The 17,642-nt window shown below is 35.2% G+C and overlaps 1 protein-coding gene across 23 annotated transcripts in view; it reads right to left on the bottom strand.

Annotated features, from left to right (window-relative positions):
* Positions 1-17,642, bottom strand: part of GPHN (gephyrin) — a 283,847-nt gene that overhangs the window by 130,179 nt on the left and 136,026 nt on the right. For 22 of the 23 annotated variants that reach the window (XM_039552422.1, XM_039552426.1, XM_039552425.1 and 19 more), the window contains one exon: positions 5,315-5,407. In XM_039552422.1, coding sequence (XP_039408356.1) covers positions 5,315-5,407 — 93 coding nt within the window. Of the gene's footprint in view, positions 1-5,314; positions 5,408-14,293; positions 14,422-17,642 lie in introns of those variants that run through there. The other variant, XM_019284012.2, reaches the window with a different exon arrangement.

Raw genomic sequence — 17,642 nt, 5'->3', positions numbered from 1 at the left:
TTTTATGACACCAAATATGGCATATCAAATAATAAATTTTATTGAAAAATTAAAGCAGACCAGATAAAGACCTAATCATATAAGCTAGGAACTGCCCGGAGGACTACGAGAAAAGGGAATGGTTACAGAGTTGCTGATACACTTCTAACAGAGTAGCACAGAATTTGGAAGAAGACTGTCACAGAGCAATCTGTTCCATTGAAGCACATTTGTTGCTTAGATGCACGTGACAAAGTTTTGTAATTCCGGCCCTTTAGGAGCAAGCTGGGTTGGAAACAATTTTCTAAGAAATATGAAGGCCTCAAAAAGTCTAATGGCATGTTACAGGGTCAGATGTCATCCACACATAGCACATATCATTATACAATAGGTTAACACAGAAATCAAACTTTACTCAGAGCAAGACCTCCATTAAGAGATATGGAAAGCTACAGTTTTAAAAGAGGCTACAAAAATGTATGCTTAAATAGGCTATTAAATTGGAGGGCACCTGGAATACTGAAGAGTGAAAAACTGAAATAATAGCTTGGGCTATTAGAGGCTGTAATTTCATATTATTCCTACCACAAAATTACTTATGTCCCATGTGAGATGAAGGCTTCATTGCTCCTCACTATGGAGCCATCCTGAAGTGACAGTTTGTAAAAAGGAAATTATTTTCCTTTGGTCCAGTGACAACACTAAAATATTGCTGAGGAAGAACAGAAGTACTTCTATTTACACAACAAACAATACTAGAAATCCTGCTGCTCTGGAAAGGCACTATTTGAACCAGGGAGGACAAAACCACATTATTTCTAGTTTAAGTTGCTGCCTATTAAATGGAAATTGTTATTTGAAAAGTTTAAGTCTCAGTGGATTTGGGTTACTTTGATGCAATGTGTTGCTGTGAGAGTATGGCTATAACACGACATATCCTTATTGTGTCATAAGCATCTTATTTCATTAACAGAATTAAAGTGCAAGCAAACAGACAAAACACATGAAAACTAAAAACAATAGAGATCAAGAGGGTTTCCAACATTACTTGAGACAGAGAAATGGAAGGACACAGATATTAAAACAGTCTGTGGAAGTAAAATGGAATTTGAAGAAAAATCCATGAGAGATACCTTAGAGAATGGGGAAAAGCCACATGATAGAAAATTTGCATTTGGCAATAATTATAAAAATGCTGGTGCAATTTTGAACTAAATATAAAAAGACATATTACAGAAGAAGTGAGACTTTTTCCTCTCCAAACATGGCTTCTGTGTGGTATGTTTGGGGTATTTTGTTCATTCTGAGCATGATTTTTCAGAAACATTGACAAATAGAAGAGATTTCCAGAGAACAATGATTTCTTTTCATGGACTAGAGAACTCTGGTGGAAGAATAAATAAATATGCATATATTTTCAGGCTAAATGAAAACAAGTATGTGCCTAAATACATTTTAAATCAGTCCATAAATATTGAAGAATATAAACAGCAAGAACCAAAAGAAGCATTCATATATTTTCCAAAACACTCAAAAAGTAGGAAGACTTCAAGGAAACATCTGTCTGGTGTTACATGCCAGAAAACAGCTCTTCTATTTTTTTTATAAAGTATTATCTTAAATTTTTAGGACTCAAAATTATCTGCAGTGTGGATGAACTACTTGTGAATACACATTGTGAGACAGTTCAAGAATGTCTATCATCAGTTGAGGACCATACGTTGATTTCTACTGCTATTATCTAAGTACATAAAATTAATCTCATAGCTGGTCAAAGAAGACTCGCACAGAATCATACCAGAGACAAAGGATAAGAAAACAGCTAGAAGACTCTGTTAGGAGACAGACAAGTGAATTTTTTGGATGTACAATTTTGCAAAAGAATAAATGTAAAAGTAGAGAAGACAGATGATAGAAAATTGAGCAGAGCACCTCTATACATGAGATTTTTTCTTTCCCTTCTGTACTGAGCAACAGCAACAGAGAAAACACATTTCTATCTCAGAAGGATTCCTAGTATTGATAAAAATGCTGCAACACTACTTAATTTTTTTCACAGAAGTTAATGTATATTGTTATCAACATTCTGTAAAAACTACCACTGAAGTATTGTAGTTCCAAGAAATAAATGTTTCCATCTGTAAATATAAAACAAAAGTTCCCTAAATAAATTAACTTGGGCCATACTTGGATCTCTACCCAGCAACAAACACTTCTTAAATCAACAAGCAGACTGTATGAGCAACTCCAGCAGAGATTTAAAGACTATCCCCATAAATTATATGCGAAATTACATTGCAAAAAAAAATGTGGTTGTATCTACAAAATTAAGCTTGCACTTCAGCTTTAGTACAAATGCAAACTACCACCAACTGCCATAACAATTAAGAATTCCAGCATTCACTAATAACATCTATAACACGGTTACTTTCAAATTCAGCCATCCATTGAGTGAATTTGGTTTTTTAAATATCCACATGCACTTCATCACTTCTAGTTGTGTAGTCAAGAAAGTGAAGGATATTCACACTGCTTAATTAAACTGGCCTTGCCTCTCAAAATGTGAATCGTAGGAACAAATTCAAAAGTTTCTCTCCACCCACTGACTAGACCAAGGCTATAAATTTAGAAATCAGAAACAGGCAAGGAAAATCAGATACTGCAAATATTCCTAAAATCTTCTATTCTGTTACAAGAAAAAATGTCATTACACATCATTGAAACAACTGCAATAACCTGGAATGGTTCTGATACAGTGTTCAAAAGGCAAAGTGAGTGGGAAAACTACTAATTTTTTGGGGTTCTTAATTACATATTTCTGAGGTAGCAAGAAGCCATTTTTAGCTACATTGTGCTAGGCACTTAATTCCAGTTTTATCAATAATTACAAAATTCAATTAACATTAAGTCTTTGGGTTGCAACTACTCTTGATAGCTCCCTTTATTGTGTATGTTCAATAGCAACTGTTTATCTATAGTAGGAAAGAAAGCAGAGAAACGTGCTTTCTAATCCAAAGTACAGGAGAATTAAGGAGAAGCAGGACAGAAACCTACCAGCAGAAATATGACTCAACTGACTATTGTCTCTATTCTAAGGAAAAATACTAAAACATTTTCCATTATCAGATTCAACTCTTAAAAGTTTTAAAATCACATCTTAAAGATGATATCTCAATAGCACAATGCCATGATCACATTCTTTCATTATCAGTTCAGTGATGAGAGCATGCTGAACCAACACCATACACAGAAGAGATGAAAACCACTTCCCACATCAATGCAAGTTTTCCTAAAGGCTTGTTATTGCACATTTCGTGTTGACATAATGAATTTTCCATTTTGAATTGATTTTCTATTGACCCAAAAGACATAAAATATGGGGAGAAAACTTAGGCTTCTTAGTATGTTTTTGGTATGACACTTACTGGCAAACTGATTTTCTTCCCATAAAAACATTTGTTTGAATGAATGATGTAATAAATCCTACCATAGGAACACTTGTCATTGCCGCTTTGTAATACACCTGTGATTCAATATCTCCACTGTGATTCAAGTTAATCCAACTTAACTAAGTGAAAAGCGAGTAAATACTCTCCTATAAAAGTTCTTTTTAAATATGGGAATAATTTGACATTCAGAACACTTGTTTCCGTTATGATCAGTCCAAGTCTTGCATATCTATTATGTTTAAAACACATGCAGTTTTTCTTCAGTACAAGTTATTAATGAGTTTTATATCAATGTGTTTTTATTATATAGAGAAACATTAACAACTCAGATAACTTTCAAAATGCCTTATCAACAAAACTGATGAATAAAATCATCCCTGCCTGTCTTAACTAGTTTGAGTTACAGCAATGCAGTGTAAAGAAAATACTAGGTGCTTATGTGCAAAGTTCTCATTTGTTTATTTCTTGTCCCAAATGCTGCTTGAGAATCTGTGGCTAATTTTTAGCACTGGCTGCAATGCTTTATCTGGCACTGCTGCCTAGGCTTGACCCTGCACAAAGGAAAACTGAAGCAGAAATTCATGCCTCCTTCTACACAGTCCTGGTAACGCGACCTTCAAAAACTTTACGTTAGTTTGCAAGCAAGAGACAAATTTAACCAACTCACTTTTCAGTTGTGGTGGCTTTGTAATAGCACAGTGAAGTGGTGGCACAATGAATAATCTACAAAATCAGTTTCACTAGATACCACAGTGTGTTCATCTTAACATTGTTCCTGTTTCCTGATACACAGAAAACCCCCAGGTTTTAGTTACTCAAGGTTTCTAGTATATAATCTAAACCCATCAGAAGTAATGAACAGGAGCATTTTGTTTACATGTTTCTTTAGTTACACAAATGTTTTACAATAAATTTAAAAATGTTTTTAATTTGTAATGGAAAAAAAAATTTGAACTGCACCATGTGACAGGACACATTTGTACGTAAAAAAGCATTGTAGATATGCTATAAAGAACTCAAATCAACTTGAGGGTCTAAGCAGTTGAAAACTTACATGAGTACTTAAGAGAAATCTAGTTATGTTAAATTATGCAAATAAACACAACTCACTCAATCTTAATTCTGCCCTTTAGTGTACATAATCAAACCAAATAACGTATGTGATTTTAAAAGTTCATATTAATCTAATTTGGAACCATAAATACCAAAATATTTCAACAACAATCACACAGTCATTTCAAATGACAACTCATGGCCATGAGGTCATTAGGTTAAGTTTCTTACACCACTTCCCCCCCGCCCCGACTTTAGCTCCATATAAGTGGAATGTAAGCAAATTTCCTGAGCAACATTTACTGGTGCAGGTCACCTCCACCTCTGTGCCTGCTTAGATTTTTTTGCCAAGCAGATCCATAGAACCTTTGCATAGAATTTTTCCCCCTACTATCTGCCTCACACTCTTACCTATAATGCAGTAGTTGTCAATGCAGTATTCTGCAAGGGAGAATTAAAGGATCTCACTTTTCCCACTTTTCCTTGTACAAGACACAACAAAAGCCACACAAGATTTTGCTTAGCACTGTTGTACTGCAGTGCTAAGGAAAACTATGCCTAAAAGCCATTAGAATTTTGTTTTGTAAGGGGACTGGAAAACCATTATACTATACCACATTTTAGTTTGAAAATCATTTTGGGTCAGAACCCAAGGTCAGAGAATTCTCTTGTGCTATATTTTCTATTATTTTTTCTGCTTCCAAGTTGTGTATCACTTGACCGGTCCACAGATACTGCAAAGTTACAGAGCAAATAAAAAAATCACCCCCCTCCTCCAGACTCATGCATTTCTACACCAAAGGGCAGATTTTTCTGTTCCAGGACTATCTCACCTCTGGAGTGACATCTCGTGGTGCAAACCCTGTTCCTCCAGTTGTTAAAATCAAATTAAGTTCCTTTTCATCGCACCAATCTATGAGTGTCTCCTGAAAGAGAACATGAATCCTGTCAGATTTAGCAAGAAATGGTTATCTCAGATAATACCTGAAGACTTGAAATGTCTTAAAAACACAGACACAATATATACAGGGAATTATAAATCACTCATGGTTTTTTATACACAGATTTTAAACCACTATTTTAATCAAGATAAGACAGAATAATGCAAGTATTCACATTATATTATTTTGCATATGGAAACTGAAATTCAGTTCTCCATCTCTTGACCTGAAATGGAAAACAAGAATTCACAGTTATTAATTTCTACCACTGTTTATTTTGATATATAAATATAATATTCTTTGATACATGTTAATAGAGTATGTACATTTAATTCAGATTACATTATTGATTCTTGTTACCGTAACTTTGGTTTCCATGCTGCACTTTTTAATAGCCTGAAAAAAGCATGAACCATGTATCTGCAAGTTTAACTACCAAAAGAGGCAATAATGCACTAAATGCAGCCAGTGATGATCTATAATCATCGTTCCTACATTCCCCCAGTGTCTCAATAGGAGTGTGTATACCCATTCCAAAGATGGACTAAGAAATCTGTTATGTAAATTCAATGACTTACAATACTGGCTAATGATACTAGAGAAGTGTTTCATTTGATTTGCATTCATTTTACAAATGACTTTTTAAACTAGTTTTCAAACTATGATAAAAATTTGACATAGCAGAAAATTTATTTAATCTCAATGTGACTGCATCTCTTTGTGGGCCAGCACAGCAGGAGCATGTCTGCTTGGAGGGCAAAATTACCTGTGTTACTTTAAGTACACTCATTACACAGTAAAGTATCCATCTGCACAGATCATATCAGTTATAGAGACAGCTATCCATATTCTAGCAAAGAAACAACATTCTTTGAAAATGTTTAGGGCACATTTAAGTTTTGGGAGCATTATATTGGGAAGGAAGGAATAGTTTTGGAGATTGTTGGCTTAAAGCTTATTATTTATCACAAAATTAGCTCTGAGAAATACACTGATTTTAAAAGCTTAAAATAAAACTGTCTGGAACATGTTAAAAAGTACAACCAATTTAGATTAATCCTCAGCTGTATTTTCTGCAGGCTTAGTACTGCTATGCAACTTCCATTTAATAGAAGGATCATATACAGACACTTAAAAATTGCATCTAGAATAAACCTGTGTCTGACTGCAAGACCCACCATGCAAATACATCCAAGGATTACTTGAAGACGTGGCCAAGCCAAAGGTTCTGTCTTTATTTCTCTTTTCTTTACTCATTCCTTCCACTTTCTCTTTGGCATTCTCTTTTGCCTTTATTAAAATCACATTCATCTTTTTACTCTACCCCTTTGCAGAATAACTCTCTAATTAACTGGGCTGTAAGTGAACATACCAGAACTTTGTTATATGAACATTTCAAAGAAGCTCGAGCAAGGAACAAGGATAATGCTTCAAACCCATACATAAAAGAACTACTAAGTCTGGCTTTTGAGATATATTTTGAAAAAATGTGAATTATGGTAAAGGATTAAAGAAAGGATTTTAGGTCTTAAAATTGTTTGCTTCAATAACATAGTTATGCATTGGGAAATTTATTTCAAACAGGTGGCATCTTCTCTATCATCTAGAAATGTATTTGTCATGACTTAAACAGGTACAAATTTCAGTGAACACTTCAGAGAAGTTCAGTGTTTGGCAAAGTTAGACCTTAATAATTGCATTTATTTGAAGAATTAATATAGTCAGGAAAAAAACTTCCTACATAAAGCAGGAGGGATAGATTTTGGGGGTTTGGGTTGGTTTTTAAAAGCAGAATTTATCTTTAGATAAAGTAAAAGCTGCCTTTTAACGAGAAAATAGATCCTTCTGCTGTTCTCATTTTGCTACAGTTCAGTAATACTCCCGTTAATAAGGGGGGAAAGAGTCAAGTGACATCCTACAAAAAGCTAAAGAAATCAGTATCCTAACTCTTCAAATAAACTGAGCAATAATTAAGTGCCTATTCCTGCTACTCCATCAGTGTACCTAGGCAGACTCCTAGGTAGAATACTCCATGAAGTTCTAGTTATAGTAAAGAATCTTTAAGGCTTTCAGGAAGAAGACCTTTAACTATGAGGCAGTAAGTTTGGGTTTCACTGTATTTTAGAAGTGCAAATTTATCACTTAGATGTTTTAAAACTATGGAAAAATACCTGAGGCTTATATTCAGCTTATTTATTTTCTCTCTAACCCACAAAACTGTGTCCCACAAAATACTCTCATTGATGTTTTAAGTATTTAAAAAAGGAAGCCCCACACTGATCAGTTGTGAACAAATTATGGACTCAGACGAGGTAGATTCTGTACTGGCTTTTTTGCAGGGAACTGAATTTTCTGTGTCTTCAAATGAAGACTTCCCTAGGCAAGCAACCTGATACTTGGCTTTAGTGATGCTATACTAGCAAAATTATTATGGTAACATTTCAACCAAAGAAAATTTCATTTAATAATTTTTATGCATATTTCTCCTCTTCTATTGTTTCACTGACGATAAGCTTTCAAGAGAAAATGACTAGGTCAACAGATTATGTAAAGCACTGTTATTTCATTCAAGCCAATGGAATGATGCTGATGGATACAAAATACAGTAGCTGGCTGTGTAAACAGTACTGTAAAATTACCACCAAATTTTAAAAAGCCACAACAAAGCTACAGAACGCCAGGGAAAAAAAACCCCAACCAATAAATAGCTTAATATTTTTAACAATTAGTGTCCTAAATTAGTCTTTATCAGTTATTTTCCAGTGTCAAGATAGACAAGAAGAAATTAAGTCATTACAGTAGACAGCTCCTCCTCAAATAATTTTATTTCAAAAGGACACAACCTTTTCAGATTTCACCGAAGTCCTAGAATAACTGCATTCATTATGTCTTTCTGCTGCACAGAAATAAAATGTCAGCCCAGTCGTCTCCTTAAGCTTTAGATTACATCTAGTGCTCTGTCCTCTTTACCTAATTCTTCGTATTTCCTCTTTTAAATACATTTGAATTTCTTTCATTTACCTGAGTAAGAAATTCTTAGGTATAACAAACAATCTACTTCCATCTCTTGCTCCAAAGAGCTTGTGCTTCTGTCAGCTCCCGCTCTGCTGCAGCCTGGAACTACTCACTGGACTTCCTATGCACTGTCCAATTTTGAAAATACTTCAATTACAACACTACTCATCAAAAGCTTTATGATCTGTTTGAATTTTCTCATGACCAGTGTTAATTTCACCAGTGCAGAAATACCTTGCCCCATTTTTTCTCTGAGTGCTTAGTTTTCTACATGTAAATTTATTGATTTAAAGACTGATAAAGATCATTACCTCACGGAAGAAATGCAGACAGTATGTGGCACAGTGCAGACACCCTCTGGTTATGGCAGGTACATGCTTGCAAATTCATAAAGGCACCACCACAGTAAGATACACTAAATCCAAAAGCTGTGCAGATGCATTTTTGTGGCACCACACCTAAGATAGTGCTACCTGGCATTTCAGTCAGTGAATGGCTTGAACACTCACAGACATACTTCCCTCTGTGGATGTAACTTAAGCATCTCTGTGTCCAAAATGAAAACTGCCATTAGTCTAAGCTGCAATGAGCAAGCCACAAAATTTTGGTCATTTCCTTCTGTATTTAAAATTAATTCTAGGACTCAGGCTCTTCCCCACACCACCCTGCCTTGACCTAGAGGGTTCAAGAGAGAGAAAATACATCATGCTTTTATTTGGTAGGGTTTTCAAGCAAGTCTTCATGATTATCATAAAGTGTTGCTGTATTTCTAGTAACTCTTCCTTACTAATTATTTCTGTGGGATAATGCCCCATCATGATACATAGGAAACCTGATCACAGAATACACAGTGACAGTGGATAGGAAAGTGGGCTGTTTTGCACCTCCATTAATGTACCATCCTTTAATCTCTAAGTGAACCAGAAAAACGAATAGGGATTCCTTCCTGGAACAAAAAGAACAGTGCCCTGACCTTTGGAGATAACTGAGGTTTGTGGATTACTTATCTTAGCCAGAACTTCAAGCTTGAGACAGGTTGCAAGTCTCCTCCAGTCCTCTTACCACTACTGTATGGTGATTTTCCACATAGATATTGAGATTGTGACCCTTAACTGCAGAACTACTACGAAGAACAAAAAGATGGTCGTTGTGGATCAGACTAAATGCCTACACAGAAGAGCTGAAGTCCTGATGACTTTTCCTTTTCTATGATGCCACAGTCTGTGGTATATGTCTTGCATTTTTTTTATTGTCCTATTTTTGCCATCACTGCTATGAGAGTGTGATAACACTCCCACGTGTTTACGTTTCCAAAATTACTAGAATACATTCCTTCAAGTCAATATTCTGGTGCTTAACACTTAGATTAACATGTATACCTTTCTCTTATCAACACATATTTTACTTAACAATACAGATATTGCAAAAGTAATTCTCAATACACATACATATTTTCATATACCTTAGCCACTAGAACATGACATGTACACTGTTATAGTTTAAAACAACCAGAAAGAACAGGGAAATGCTAAAAACAATATAAACAGGGCAGGTTTTCATAGTGAATCCATACAGAGTTCCTTCATTCTATATTCAGTATTGAAACTAGTTCTACAATTCTTAATTCTATAGTCAATAAAGATATTTGGCATTATGGCACATGCCAGATCTTTCCAGCACAGTGCAATCGTGAAGTTATTTCACCTTATATACATCACTAATCACACATTAAGTAAAATATATAAAAATTTAATTTAAACTGCTGAACAAATATAAATGTTAAATATGAAATTTAATTATGAAACAATATTTATTTATTTATATTGGACTTTGAAGTGGAGGTAAATTAGTATAAGATGGTTTACAGACATGCAAACTATCCAGAAGTATTCTCAAAACAGATTCATGTGACTTAAAAGATTACAGTGGCTTCCAGGACAAACTACTGATAGTGTTCAGAGATGCAGAAATCTGTGTTCTCCAGAACAGATCTCAAAAAGAAAAGCTTTGTAAAATTATGTAAATTCTGTATTTACAGGTAAATCCTGTTTACTCTAGGAAAATACATTTTTAAGTGCAAGGAGAAACAGAACAATATGTTCTTAAAAGTATAATGATAACTTTCCTTAGCAATCCAAGTTAAATAAAAAAAGTCATATATAAACATAAAGCCATAATAAATACCAGTTTACTTTTATTTCACACCTTTTGGGCTCAAGCTAAAAGCGTGTACAAGATATTTTTATGTATGATGATTTAACGTCATCAAAATAAAGAAACTATAATGAATGACAATATGGGAAAACGGATCAAAAAAGAGAAAGTCTTCATAGTCACAGATTTGCTATGAAAATTGGATGTAATTTCGACCACTGAGTTTCAGGAATATAGGAATTGGCACATTAAGATCTCCTAACAACCTTACATAGTCATGTAGCTTGAACTACTCTAAACCCCAGCTCACTAAAGATTAAGCCTGATTCTATGACATGAGAGAGCATACAGAACGGAATGAATCAGAAATTCATGTCACAGCACACAATGCAGGAGAAAAGAAGAACGAAAGGCAAAAGGAACCCATTTGTTCCTCATTGTTGTATTATTCAGGAGTTTGAGTCTTCTCCATTCAGTGGACCATGGCTTGTGTATTAATTTAAAAAGGGAAATCATGTACTGGGGACCATGCAAGAACATGAATACCCATAGAGAAAGGCAAGGACGGAAAAGCAGAGTTCAACACTACGTTTGAAAAGAAGGGAAGGTCTTAGAAATGTTAATGTATTCTTGGAATTAATTTCATTTTTTTTTGCCCTACTTCTTGTGAAGGTTTTATTTCTTATGCTCACAATCCTTTACTTATTGTTCAAAATGTGAAATGTGGAGACCTGAGGATATTCATGTGTAGAGCAATAACTTTCCAAATAATCAATTGCAAAATAATTTAAGAATTTCAGAAAATTAAACATTAAAACACCATGAAAACATGCTTGATGTTTTCTGTTGCCTCCATTCCTTTTTTCCTTCCCCCACCAGCAGAAGGCAGAAAGTAAGAGAAATGTTAGGATTATGTTCAGTGTAATCACTGCAATCAAGAGACTTGGATGAAATGCAAGTATGTATCTCACTGTGTCTAAATAGTTTTTCAAATTTTGAGATTTTACAGAACATAGTAAGTAGTCTTTCAAAGATTCTACAGATAAATTTGCAGTTTCCAGCATCAGTCATGCTGCAGTTGTTTTTTTAAATACTAAGCTAATGTATAAAAAGATGTCATAAAAATTTAACTGTTTTATTGAAATGCAAAACTAAAGGAGGAAAGCAATAAAAATGTACTTTATAAATGACTTACTTTTTAAATGGAAATTTAATTACAGGCATTTTCCATTTAAAGTAAATTGCAGCTATCAAATGTTTCAAGGTTCAACATACCTATGCAGTCTCTAACATAACCTTTTTAAAAAAGTACTTAATGTCTTCTAAAACCTACTATTCATGATAATTAGCCCTAAAGCAGAGGAAAAAAAAAAAGTAGCCACTGAAGTGCAATCATCAACAGAGTTCATCTATGCAAACGAGTAAGGGAAGTCTATCAGAGAGATGTGCAAACATTGAAGTGTTTGGTCAAACCATCATGACTGGAAGTGCCAATTTTTAAGGGCTGAGACTGGTGAAAGAATTTCTACTTATTTTGATGGAAAAAGGTAAAAACTGTAGAGGCCACGTACATGGTTGACTTGACAAAATAAATAAAAGTGGAGTTTTAAATGCTCTCTGTTGAGTTCTTCTCAGAAAAACAAAGGAAAGATTCTTATTTCAAGCTACCTACCTTGACATACTAGTCTTAGTATAATCAAGAAAGATAGTGAATTTATTGTATGACTTAATAAATTGCATTAAAAACTACAAGTAGATCTAGGTCAGAACAAACCATGCACCTACATGACACAAAGGCACAAGACCCTTTTCCTTCTGTACAAAAATCTGTTCCCATCTAATGTTGGTGCCACTGGTATCTTCCTAGAGTCAAGCTAAGGTTTCTCATGGGAAAGGATTGGGTACTTAGCATAACAGTTTTCTTCAGATGCTTGGAGGAAGAGATGGAACTTAGAGTCAGAATTAGATACTTTCCAAATGTGTCTGCGTCTAGAAAGAACTGTACTGTTGACTCTGTATTTGGCAGATATATACATAAGTATGAGCCTATGTGTGCATGTGCTCATTTTTATCTAATAAAAATGTATTAGCAAAAGCACCACAGTTCAATGTCTCTCATTTCTGCTATGCATAAAAGGCATCTCTCTAAAATATAATATTTACTCACTAAAATAAATATTAGAGTTATAAAAATTCTGCTTTGCTTAGGAATTGAAAACAATCAAAAATTTAAGAAAGACATAATGCCTCCTTGCCAGTATCACTTTTCCTAGTAAGAATCTTGGCATCTAATATATATTTCTTTGATTATTCCTTCAACAATACAAGTTAAATAGCAACTGGAATGAAAGGGGGAAAAAAAGAATAAAACCAAGTGAATTAATCCAATACTATTCACTAACCACTGATAAACAGAAACTTTCTCTCTTCATCTTTTAAATTTTTAAATTCTTAAATTAAAACAGCACTTCAGAGACCTGTTATCACAAGAATAAATGCTTGGTTTTGGAGCCATAAACTTCAGATTATTTGGCACAACAAGATGGTTTTTTCCACATTTTCTTCCCCTTTGCATACATTAAGTCTTCATCTAAGGTTGCTTCGAAAACTGTCTACTTTGGCTTTTCTTCTAAGAATGTGCAAAGACAGCTTGATATTACACAAAAGTCAGTAACTTTCTAAAACCAGAGCACTTTATAATATTTTATCTATGTGTACCAATATCTACAGCACATGTATCTCATGCACCACAGATGAGAAGTTTCACCAAAGTTTGCAGGCTGTAACTAAGCACAGATGAACAACATCTTAATCTTACAGAAATGGCAAAGTGACAAAAAACCAACTGTAAATTTCTTTGAGCTGCTAATGCAACATTAACTGCTACAACCCTAAGAAACTGGTAAGAGCACATCCACATTATTTGCAAAGGTGATAGGTCTCAGAGAACTTCCAGTACAAACACCTCAGAATCATATTTCTGTAATAGCCTTCAACTCATCTAACCTGCACTTTTTAGAAACTATACTTGAAAATAACCACTTGCAGAATTTGCATGTGCATATTTGCATGCAGGGACAAGTACATCTCCAGTTTAAGACAGGTCATACCCCACATCTACCTTTTAAATTGGCAGGAAGTGTAGTGAATTTAAAAATTACTACAAGGCTTCTACGATTAAAGAAAAAAAAACCACACGAGGAAGTCAGCTGTGGAAAAAATGTTTAAACTCAAATGTTTGCTTTCCTGCAACTGAGCAGTTTTAAAGATCAATATTCTAGTAAAAATATAACTGATTCTTACAGAATCCAGTTCCATTTCTAGCCTAATTTTCTAATAGTGAATACAATCTTACATGTTAGTTTGCACACTTAGCTACAATTGTGTAAGACATAATTTCCTTTTATATTTTAAATTATGTTACAACTTGTATGATCTCAATTTTTTGTGTAACTCTCAATGGAAATGACAAATTGAACAGAATGAAAATATTCAAACATCTAAATAAGGTTAGGAGAGGGGGGAAAGACAAGAGATGAAACCATTAGAGAGACAGGGAGCTACTTAGTGTAATGCAGTTTGTGGTATAAATTTCCCCCCGTGTATTTTTCATGCATATCATCCATAGAGTCAATGAATGTAATCTGGTTTTAAAAATAAAATCTACTGCTTTACCTGTGAGAAGAAAGAAAATTTACCTACCAATGAACAGCTGCAGTACTTTGAGACACTTAGTCCATACATATACTCTAAGAGTGGGTGGGCTTGTGGCCTGCCCTGGAGTGTCCCGGGAGGGGCACTCCCACTCCTCCCCTCTTCCTGCTTGAGGCATTGACACACAGGGCAGAGTGCATCCGCCACCACTGCAGTTCCTCTTAAATGCACAATCAAACCTGAAAGAGATTCAGAAAGAGGGGAAAAGCAGATAGGAGACTAATGTACATGCAGACTATACCTCTCAAAGAACACCAGTTACTGATGAGTAACCTTTCTTCTTTGAGTCTGCATGTACATTCCCACAACGACTCGCTCTGATCAGTGACCTTTGCCTTTTCCCATCCAGGAGAAGGCCTGAGGATGCCCACAAACAACTGCAGCATCACTCCACTGAAGGCTGAAACAGCTCTGGATACTATTAGACTAAGACAATGCTGGGTGAAAGCAAAGAGAGAACTCCAGGTGACCTTACAGCACATGTCTAAATACCATACAATACAGATACTAAGTTTGTCCAGAGATCTAACAGATTTTGGTTTGGCCATGTGAAGTTCGAGTCCACTCAGAGACAGAAAGCCATCTGAACAATTATTGTGTGAAGTCAGCCAAACTTTTTGAGATTCCCACAGTGCAACAAGGAAAGAAACAGTCTAGAAAACTTGGACCTTTGAAGAGAAATTATAAAGGCCTTATGAAATCAAAAATGTAAAGTATAAAATTCAATCAAAGAAGCACGAGATCCAGAAACGAGTAATGAAGGACTAATTTTCTTGCTACTCTGGAACTTCAGCACCATTTCAAGAAGGACTCCTGGATGACTGAAGAACAGATACTCTGCCCATATACAGGTAGTATATAAAATAGCAGCTGTAAGGACGCATATACTTCACTTGCTGGCTGAGAAAACTGTCTCCAAATGTACCACTTTCACAGACACAAGCAAAAGGAGTAAGCAGAAGTAAGAATTTAAGAGCTCAAAAGGGGAGAAGCAACCACTGTAATACAGTGGTTTTCTACTGCATGAACAGTGGGAAACTATCATCAATCATGAACAATTCAATACATCCTGATCAGCAGTTAGGAAGATGTGAGTTATGAAATGTGTGAAAATCAGTGTACTCAATCACAGAGAGCAACCTGGCACCCTCACCAAAGTACAGAGAGAAATCAAAGGAACTACACATAACAAATATTCAGAGAGCTGAGATCAAAGCAGCAACAAACATGTCATACAGACAATATCATTTTCTCATAGAGTATGCATGTCTAGATTATACTTTCATGCTACTGGCTATCATTACTCTGGATAGTAGCAAAAACTGACTACCCTAGAGATAGATTAATGTTTTGGTTTGAGAGTCCTAAGATTACCACAAACTGAAGAAGAGAGAGGGAAGAGCTAAAATGCAATGTCTATGCAGACTACAAAAGAAGTTTCTCACATAGATGCTTATGACGACATCCCCCATCAGGACATGGTGAAATCACAAAACAAAAAACCCCACAGTTTTGTCTTTACTGAATATTTCTCTTTATGCCTGCCAATTGTGGTAACTTACAATCAATACACCATAAAAGGAGAACCATTTTACAAGCCTAATACAAGTAAAATTGCTGTATGGCTCTATTAAACCAGGCATCTGAATGACACCCCAAAATAGTGAGTATATTTTAGCACAACCACAGGCAGCATTGCAAAAAACCAACTTCCTTAGGCCCTCTAAATAATCCCCCTAAATGAAATAACAAAGGTCAATTGTATCCTCACAGAAACTTCCTCAGGGAAGTCTAGCTCATCAGATTCTAAAGAATATAGTAAAATGAGCCTGGATAGGATCTAATTTATTCTCTCTCTCCATCCAGTTCAGTATTATATTGTCATCCCTGACAGACACCTGTATGCAAAACATACTCTTAAAGATCAGTAGATGTTTTACTTTGGGACAAACAATCACTGGAAGAGCAGGTGACTAAACTGGGTTAAACGAAAATCCAAGCTTTTGGAAGAAAAGTAGAGATTTGATCCAAAGTATCACATCTATCTTACAAAGGACTGGAAATGGAGCCAAAGTCACTTACATTAGGGGTCACCATCCTCTGTATGCATCAAAAAACATTGTTACCTCAAACAAGTAGGACTGGGAAGAATCACATTAATATTCCAAACTTAACTCTTCTATTTTAAATGGAAGTCTGATAATCAGTGTAGGATGAATACCATTTCCTTGTGACCAAACTGGTGGATGAAGTGCTGACATAGCTGCTGGATGGATGCTAGGCTCATGAGTTTCCAATAACTTCAATATTCTAGACAACTGAGAAACAAGGTCCTAACAGATAATATGTTCCTCCTGAGGTGAAACCATTGCCATTTTGTAGCAATGGTCTCCTTCCTACCCAAAATGTTCTGAATGTTTATATAGTCAAATATGTTATTACACTTCACTGTATGAAAAATGAGGTCTCAATAATGCCTATTAGTCAAAATTATCAGTGTGGGGAAAAAAAGTCAGCAAGACTATAATAGACTCTCACAAGCTCCTGAACTCCAAGTAGTGATACTGCTCAAGCCAGAATGAAGTGGCTGTGGTGACACAGACACTGCTCTTTCTTATGCACAACAGAACAAGGGTATTGGTAGGTAAGCACTGATCTGAAACACACGGAAATCAGAAGATATCTCCCTACCAACTCTTGCCCTCTAGAGAAGACATATTTTAATTTCTTGATGTTATGATAGATTACTCCCTGGCGAATAATATTATAATACCATTGCCTATTTAAATATGCAGAGAAATTGCTGTTAAGAAGATGTGCCAGCATATTTTGAAGATCCTGAAGATCTGTAACAATTATTTTACGTCAAGCACAACAGTTCCACAGATGGAGTAATTACATAATGGATGGATTTAGCACCTCCATGCTTGCTTCTACAGTGCACTATGATGGTGCTATTCACTAAAAAAATCACTGTTCTGAGCATCAGTGTATGGATCCAGAACAGCACTCTGATATTGCCTGGTAGCTTTTATTAGAATCAGAGAACATCCTAAAAATGCTCCTCTTGTGCAATAAAGAAGCCAGCCTAGCTGACATCTCTACATATTTGTAGTGGATCCTCCTACCAGCTTAGAGATTTTAAGATTACCATCTATCACCTATATTAATTCTCTAACATTTGATTACAATGCATAAGACATTTTCAGTCAACCAGTGCACATACAGGCCATGTAGCCTTACAACTAAAGCTATGATCTTACTGTGATCTATGATAGAGTCAATTTTAGATGGTGAATGACCTTCCAGGTCAAATAATCAATGCTAGATTTAGCTT

The sequence above is a fragment of the Corvus cornix genome, chromosome 5 (assembly GCF_000738735.6).
Source record: "Corvus cornix cornix isolate S_Up_H32 chromosome 5, ASM73873v5, whole genome shotgun sequence".
In the NCBI taxonomy this organism is placed as follows: domain Eukaryota; kingdom Metazoa; phylum Chordata; class Aves; order Passeriformes; family Corvidae; genus Corvus; species Corvus cornix.
Note: the sequence above shows the minus strand (reverse complement) of the source record. Positions and strands in the feature narration are given on the sequence as shown.